Below are 8,247 nucleotides of genomic sequence, written 5' to 3'. Positions count from 1 at the left end.
GTGATTCTTCTCATATTTTAATACTTACTGACGATAGATTAGAAGAAACATCAGTGTTTGGAGTATCGGGCAAATGTATACCGGGCAGTTTCACTTGACCTTAAAAAAACATCAGTGTGGGGTATACCGGGCAGTGGCACTGAACCTTAAAGAAACATCAGTGTAGGATATACCCGACAAATGCATGCCGGGCAATGGCACTTAATTAGACCTAGTATGACTAGACCTTTGGTAAAATACATACTAGGTCTAGTCAAGTGCCACTGCCCGGTATACATTTGCCCGATACTCCAAACACTGATATTTCTTCTAATCTATCGTCAGTAAGTATTAAAATATGGAATAAATGTAATTATATCGACGAATAAATCAATTTCAAATCGGATGTAATAAATATTTCGGACAGTAACCAAAGCGACTAATTTGATTGTCAACATTCACCGGTGAAAGTCAACAATCACTGATTTCGGTCATTCACAGTAACATGCACGTCACTTACATAATAACCTCATCAGGACGTTTATTTCATACTTTGCCTAAATAGCATTTGGCGTTCTATAGAATGCCTAGGAATTGTATACAATGCCTAGGGAAAGTATGTAATAATTCTCACATTTCATGCTTCGCCTGAAAACGTCAGGTAATCTATACAATGCCGGCGTTTCATACTTTGCCGGTAACATATACAAAATGAAAAAAAAAATTATTCAAGGAATTGATATCAGCCGAAATCTTAAGCAAATGGGACATATGTTCCATGTTAACAAGTGAAACAATCTCACCTACTTTAGCTGAACTACATTACACTTAATATGGGAAAAAATGATTAAAGAAATTGCGCAGTGGGCCAGAAGACCATGATCTTTGGCCATAAGCCAAAAATTAAATTTTCAGCTAAAATATGTGTAGGCAGTTTTAATATAGCCCAAATTATTCCAAACATTATAATTTACTTTTTGGACAGACGAGAGTACAATGTAATGAAAAAATATGTTTAAAAAAAAGTTTTTTTAATGTAACTTTTAAATTTTTATGTCAGAAATATATATAGGAATTTCACCTAACTGTTACATTTTTATCAGAGTAATTAGTCTGAAATTATAGTACAATTTTTCAATTTGTTGGATTAGTTAATACTCTTGACAAACTCACAGTTTATATCTTATCCTTTGACATTTTACAATGTTTGCATGACTTTCGAAACTTAGTTCCAAAATGTTCCACGAGGTAATTAGTCAAACTTTTTTTTGTTGTCTTCTGTGATGTTTCTTCTTTCGAAAAAGCCTGTCCCATTTTACCCGTATTGCGAAGATGGCCTAAATATACCGAAAAACAAAAATTATGTTTTTTTTGTTGATGTTTTCGCGTTATTTCGTAATTTTTTTTTGTTGTCTTCTTTGATGTTTCTTCTTTCGAAAAAACCTGTCTCCATTTTGTCCGTATAGCGAAGATGGACTGAATATAACGAAAAACAAAATTTTTTTTTTCTTCATGTTTTCGCGTTATTTTGTAATTAATCAGGGTTATTTAGTAATATTACTTCGGAAATATGATTAGCTTTTCATTTTTAATATAAAATTACGAAAATGATTATATTTTGATTGCTATATTTAATTATTTAAACGTACTATATTATTATTTTTTATTTCTGCTCGCCATATTTCAGCCGCCATTTTCTTTTGTTGGTATTTTTAGTGTATTTCAAAATTTCAACTATGAATCACTATCAGTTTACCTGCTCATAAAAACTCCAAAAGACCCCCTAATTTCGAAACTAAGTTTATTGAAATACTAATTTTGGTCACGAAACCTTGAATGCTGGCCCACTGTGAATTGGTATGAACTTAAATCTTAAACAAAACGATATATACACCGAAGAGCCATTACATTATGACCACCCTCCATCTATAACAATGGGCTCACCCAGGTTTTCATGGCTTCTTGCCCAGGAACAATGCTTTCATGGAGCACATTAGAACCCATAATGTTCATAGAACAATCCCTGACGTCTGTAAGCTACTTGAACATAGTTGCAGACAAGGCTCACCCATTCATGGCTACAGTTTTTCCTGCAGGGGATGGTGTTTACCAACAGGATAATGCACCATTTCATAAGGGTCGAATCGTCATGGATTGGTTCGAGGAACATTCCAGTGACTTTCAAGTCAGGTCTTGGCCCCCAAATTCACCTGAGCTTAATCCATTTGTGGTCCTACTTGGAAAACCAAATTCGTGCTGCCACGCTATCCCCTAGCTATGTGAGGGAATTGTAGGACCAGTTGGTGAGCGCTTGGTACCAGATACCTCAGACTACCTATCAGCACCTTGTGGAACCAATGCCACGGAGGGTGCTAGCAGTTTTGAGGGCTAAAGGTGGTCCTAGATGTTATAGCAGGGTGGTCATAATGTAATGGCTCTTCGGTGTATGTTGGCGAGTGAAACCAATTGCACCTACTTTAGCTGAGTTTCCACCAGTGCCAACGAAAAGCATTCCAAAAGCTGTTGATAGGCTGAAAGGTGAGAAGAAAATATTTCTGTCATCATTCTGAGTAAACCTGTGGTAAAGTTTCACACCTAGCTCATTATTTGCCACTGCCAATTTACTTGCATTTTTTACATCGGCAGCTTCTGCAGAAAATATTACATTTAAAGTAGCTAATGCCACTAGAATGAATAATCGATGAATCTTCATAGTTCTCTTGGCAAGTTTTCTAGAATAAGACCGTTTGAAAAAATGTATAAAAATATATAATATATGATGATAAAAACATGTGATTGTAAGTAGAATTAATGAATAATCATAAATTATTTTATCATGATCAATGATCGTTATAATTAGTCAAAGTTCTCAATCAATTATTGTAATAAGAGGAATAGTCAAATATTAAAAGTGTTTTCACTCATTTGTCTGAAAAAATCATTGAAAAAAAAAACTTCTATATTTTTAATAAAAACATTTGAAAAGTTATATCGACGTAAGTAATTTTGCTGTAATTAACTTTTGCATAGCCCGGCAAAAACAAGTTTATTGATGGCTCGGAATTTTAATCAATGTATAATTATAATTATCTTAATATCTCAGTATATGAATATATATATTGAGATCAATTCCAAAAGTATTGTGAGCAGAGAAGAAAAAAATCGCGTATTTCCGGTTCAAAACTTCGCTTCAAATAAAGAAATAAAAAAAAATATTGACAAATAAGAAGCGAAATCAATTATTTTTTTTTATATATTTTGTGTTTATATATTTTGTGTCAGATTTTTTTTTAAAGCAGTAAAGAATAAATAAGTAGAAATTTTAAAGTTGAGAAATGACTACGAAACGGCAAAAATGTCCAGATTGGGCTTACCTTGAGATGAAAATTAAGCAGATTGTTAAAGCAAGTACGATGCAATTGAATTTATACAAATAAAATATTCCTTATTATAATCTGAAATAAGAAGCGATATCTCACTCTCACGAACTACGCTGTTTCAACAAACATAAATCATCTAAAGTTTCATCAAATTATAGACTAATTCTAGTCTAGTCATCATTATGTATTTCCGAATAATTTTAATGTGAAAAAAAAATTCCATTTTCAAAAAGACAGTTATAGAATAATTGTAGTTGTTAGTACAAATTCCTTTTTTTTTTTAAAAATATTTTTTTTATTTTTTTAAGATTACAAAATAGTTACAGGCACCCAAAGATTATTTTATTAAATGCAAATATATATTTTTATTAATGCATGCTTGATTTATATTTTTTGTGAGCAAGAGCTTTTTTCAAAGAAGCAATAATAAGGTGAATAATTAGGTAAATACTAATATTAGACAAATAATGAAATGTGTTTAAGTTGAATCAATAATGGTAATTGAATCAATAATGTATTTCCTTTTGTTTGTTGTCACAGAATTCTTTTCCAGAAGCAATACTGCAGCCAATAACGAAATGTGCCAATAATAAAATATTTCAATTATAAAGATGTTCAATAATATAATAAAAATAATGAAGTGCGTCTAAGTTGTTAAAAAATGTCACACGTAATATTTCCCAAGTTTTTATTTATTTATCCAATGTTTGATAAACATATTTCATTCAAGTTAAGTTTTTCGATTGAGTTTACAAATTAGCCACTCGGCCCTTTAATGTTATCATGTTAAAATATTAAACACTTCTATGCGGTGAAATTTAGGATTTTTTGTTCCGTAGATCAGCATATAGATGGCAGCACTTTTTTAGAATTTTTCTCATTGAATGTTTTTTTCTTTTCTTTTTCAAAATTTTCAAAAGTTTTCTTAATCATTTGACGATTCAAATTTTATTTTTATTTGGTTATTTTAGCTGTAACTTTATTTATATTTCTTATTTGTGGGTGCATCTTTGTGGTCTTACTCTGTCTCGATTAAGTCTTACTCTGTGTACTTTTAAATTGCGATTGTTTGTCATGAAGTTTTTTTTGCATTTACATTTCAATTTTTCTAATTATTTTTTTTGTTTGTTTTTCCATTATGGGGCCTCGGGGCACTGTCAGTTTTTGGTTTCACCACTGACAACAGAAAGGCTCCTGTGTGTTAGCAAGCAGTGTGTCCCCTGATGAAAAGCTGTCCTGCCAACACACATATCTTAAAGTTTTCGTCTTTTTCTGCTATTGTATATCTGAATTACTAAATTAAAATAAAACAAATTTGGTTTTAACTGCCATAGGCGCTTTTCAATTTTGATTTATTATTTTAATGTTACTTACTTATTCTGTCTTTTTCTGAATTTGTAAGTTAGTTTCATTCTTTGATTAAACTACAGCGTGATAATTTCTGAACTGCGAGTATGAAATAAAACCGTTATAACTTCTTAACAGTTTGTTTGATGAAGTTCAAACTTCGTGGGCAGCAGCGCATGCTGAGAATTAGTATGCACATGCCACTCATTGTTGTTTGTCGCCCAGCATGCTTGAGTGCATATCGCTTGTGAACGCCTTTGAAAGTGATAAAAGCCCTCTTGGGGTAGGAAGGAAGTTTGCGACTGAGTACAAGCAGTAAAGACAAACAGTTTCAAGAGTGCTAACAATTAAGAATTTGATTTCGTAAGTTAGGAGAGAACTGGTAACGTTTGTGATGACAGTGTTTGCAGTGTCGGTCGACAAAAAAGTGTGAAAACACCTGAAAACTTCGAGAAGACATGCACTGTGTTTCAAACCAGCCCAGGGAAATCCATCAGACAAGTTGATTACCGAGTGGAAATCAACTGGGAGAATTGTTGTAAAAAGCCTGCATCTACTCCCATTGTCAAACTAATGAATCATTAATCACTAATGCCATGGAACAGTGGTTGTGTTTCACCATCACATTATTGAGAAAACAGACGAACAGAAACTTGAATCCGCTTTTCACGATCGAGAAGCCTCTCCACCTTCAGCGGATGACTGCATGGTGTGTGTGGAGAAAGACAATTAGACAATTCCAACCTTCATCTATCAAAAGGTACCTCTAGATTAATTCAAGTTAGCACGTCTTGTATGCCAGTGAATTGATGTTTAATAATTGTAGTGGTAGTTACGCCACAGTGTGCAATGTCCATTCAAGGAAAAATCAGTGCGATATTCGTGGACAACAAGGTAATTACTGAACAATAAGTGGAAGTTTTGAAAAATGATGTCCTCCCCATTATCCAAAGTGCTCATGATTTCGACAAGACGAATTTCGACTCCATTGGTCGAACAGAGTGCTTGATGTTCTAGAACAGTACTTTCAGGACAACATTCTGGACCTGAGATACCCAGAAGCTACTGGAATGGGACTTGCTTGGCCGCCATATTTTCTGAAACAGACTCATTTATGTTCAACTCCGTAGCCTTGTAATTTTGAACCTAATCCAGTAGACAAAGGAACTCCTGGATCAAGTATTTGCTTTCGTTGAGGACTTTTTTATGGAACTAACCCGCATTTGCGTTACATGGAGAGGGGAACCACGAAAATCTCCCACGGTTAGCTTGACGGTCAGGTTTCTTTTAAAACAACTTCTCAAAATTAAAAACAATTCAAAACTTTTTAGACCAATATTAAATTAAGTAATAAAAAATAATAAATATTTACTGAAAGTTATTCTTTGCATGGAATTCTATTTGGATAAACGTACATTTGAGCCCTCTCCTGACGAAACCATTGGGACCATATTTCCCAGATTTCAGCTGTCTCCTTTATTTTGGGGGTTAAAAATCCAAATCAATGACAAAAAAGGTGTATTTATTTAGAGAAAATGCGTTTTTGTGTCTTATTTCGCAACCTAAAATATCGTCTGCATATCATATTTGAGGTCTCCACGTTCTATGACTCCATCTGAATGGTTCGAAAGAGTGACCTCAAATATTCTAATTAATTGGACCAGACAATTTTTAGTACAGGACTTTTTTAAAATTTGATTTCTCAAGAACTATTTTACCGATTACGCGCAAGTTTTGTAAATTGCCATGTCAATTAGATACTTCAAAATGATATAAAAATTGTATACTTTACAATTCAAAAATCTTTTCGACTATTACTAAAAAAAAATAATAAAAAAATGTAATTATTTACTAAAATTAATTTTTTGCAGCTTTGGATAAAAGATTTTTATAATTTTTCAAAAACATTTCAATTTGCTTCAATAGATCTCAAGATATACCGTAATACGCAAAATGTAAAATTATCGTTAAAAGGTCAAAACCTTGAACCGCTCTACTAAAAAATCGCGTGGTATTCAGAGGAGTCCGTTTATTTATTTTTGCGCTTTGTATTATTTTTATTTTTAAGAAAAAGAATTACTCTACGAATTATGGAACCATTATATAACCAAATATAGTCATTCCATCCGAGCATAATACCAAACATTTACTTTTACGATAATAATGCTAAATTAATTTAAAATTAAACAGGAATGCTAGGAGGTAAATTAACGTTTTAGAAATAGACAATCTGATTAAAACATATAAATTGAATTTATAAAAATAATTAACTACGCAAACTATACCTAAATTAAAAAAAAAAATTTCTTGAAGGTAATGGTTCTAAATAAAGCACACGTGTTTGACCAACGAAACAACATTAAATACTCATTTCCTGTAGATTGTTTTTGTGATTAAAGCACAACGAATTTTAATGAATTTTGTTGGATATATAATTAATTTAAAATTATTATTTTTATTTATTTTGAGTCGTAATATATTCAAACATGAAAATTAAAATCGGATGATCGGTTTAATGAATTTTATGTTAGATAATTAGTATATAAATATTTTTCTTATTTATTTTGAGTATTAACAAGAAATCATACCTAATATTCGCAATCAATCAGTAAATGTACCGAACTTTATGTGAGATAAATAATTAGTATCTAAGTATTATTCACATTTAATTTGAATATAATAATAATCATGAGTAATAATTGCAATCAATCGATGAATATAACGAATGTTATGTGAGAAAAATAATTTTCACATTTTTTGAAATATTAATAATAATCATGCGTAATAATCACAATCAATCAATCAATAAATATAGCAAATGATATGCTTGATAAATAATTAATATCTAAATATTTTTGACATTTAATTTGAATATTAATTACAAATCATGTGTAATAATCACAACTGAACCATAAATATAACGAATTTTATGTGAGAGATATAATTAGTATCAATTGATAAATATAACGAATTCAATATGAAATAGATATTTGCTTTTTTGATGCATTGGGCACCTTTTTGTAAAACGTAGTAAAAATATTTAAAATTTAAAATACTTTTATTGGGTTACCTTGTATTGTAAATCAGAAATTTATTAAACAGTTAGATCAAATACACACGATACAACTAAATTTATACAAATAAAGCAATTCTTATTTTAATTATTTGGAAGAAAAATCCATAACTCATGCTCACGAACTATGCTGTTTCAACAAAAGTTCTATCAATTTATAAAATGAATATTGAGGCTAAATTAGTCTGAAATATTTTTGAATTCTTTCTTTAAATAAAATTCTACTTTCGTGCATGACGTAGCGATTTCGAAATATCAAGGATTATAATTCAGCCTACTCATAGTCTAGTCTACAAGAAACATAACAATTTTGATCATTAACTATAGTAAATGATCAAATTTTGTTTATATAGCATTAGAAATCTTTCAAATGATTTCAAAGCAAAATATAAATTTGATTTATGATCACTGAATATAAAAACACTTTAAACAAGTTGTTAAATCAAGTATTTTCATTTCATATTTTTT

The 8,247-nt window shown here is 30.9% G+C and overlaps 1 protein-coding gene across 1 annotated transcript in view; it reads right to left on the bottom strand.

Moving 5' to 3' along the window:
• LOC139425397 (intracellular coagulation inhibitor 2-like) overlaps positions 1-3,501 on the bottom strand; it is an 8,798-nt gene extending 5,297 nt beyond the window's left edge. The window contains exons 1-2 of the mRNA XM_071180134.1: positions 3,354-3,501; positions 2,456-2,711 (exon numbers count right to left, since the gene is read on the bottom strand). Coding sequence (XP_071036235.1) covers positions 2,456-2,692 — 237 coding nt within the window. The 5' untranslated portion in view covers positions 2,693-2,711; positions 3,354-3,501. The remainder of the gene's footprint in view (positions 1-2,455; positions 2,712-3,353) is intronic.
• Between the last annotated feature and the right edge of the window lie 4,746 nt (positions 3,502-8,247).

The sequence above is a fragment of the Parasteatoda tepidariorum genome, chromosome 1 (assembly GCF_043381705.1).
Source record: "Parasteatoda tepidariorum isolate YZ-2023 chromosome 1, CAS_Ptep_4.0, whole genome shotgun sequence".
Taxonomy (NCBI): domain Eukaryota; kingdom Metazoa; phylum Arthropoda; class Arachnida; order Araneae; family Theridiidae; genus Parasteatoda; species Parasteatoda tepidariorum.
Note: the sequence above shows the minus strand (reverse complement) of the source record. Positions and strands in the feature narration are given on the sequence as shown.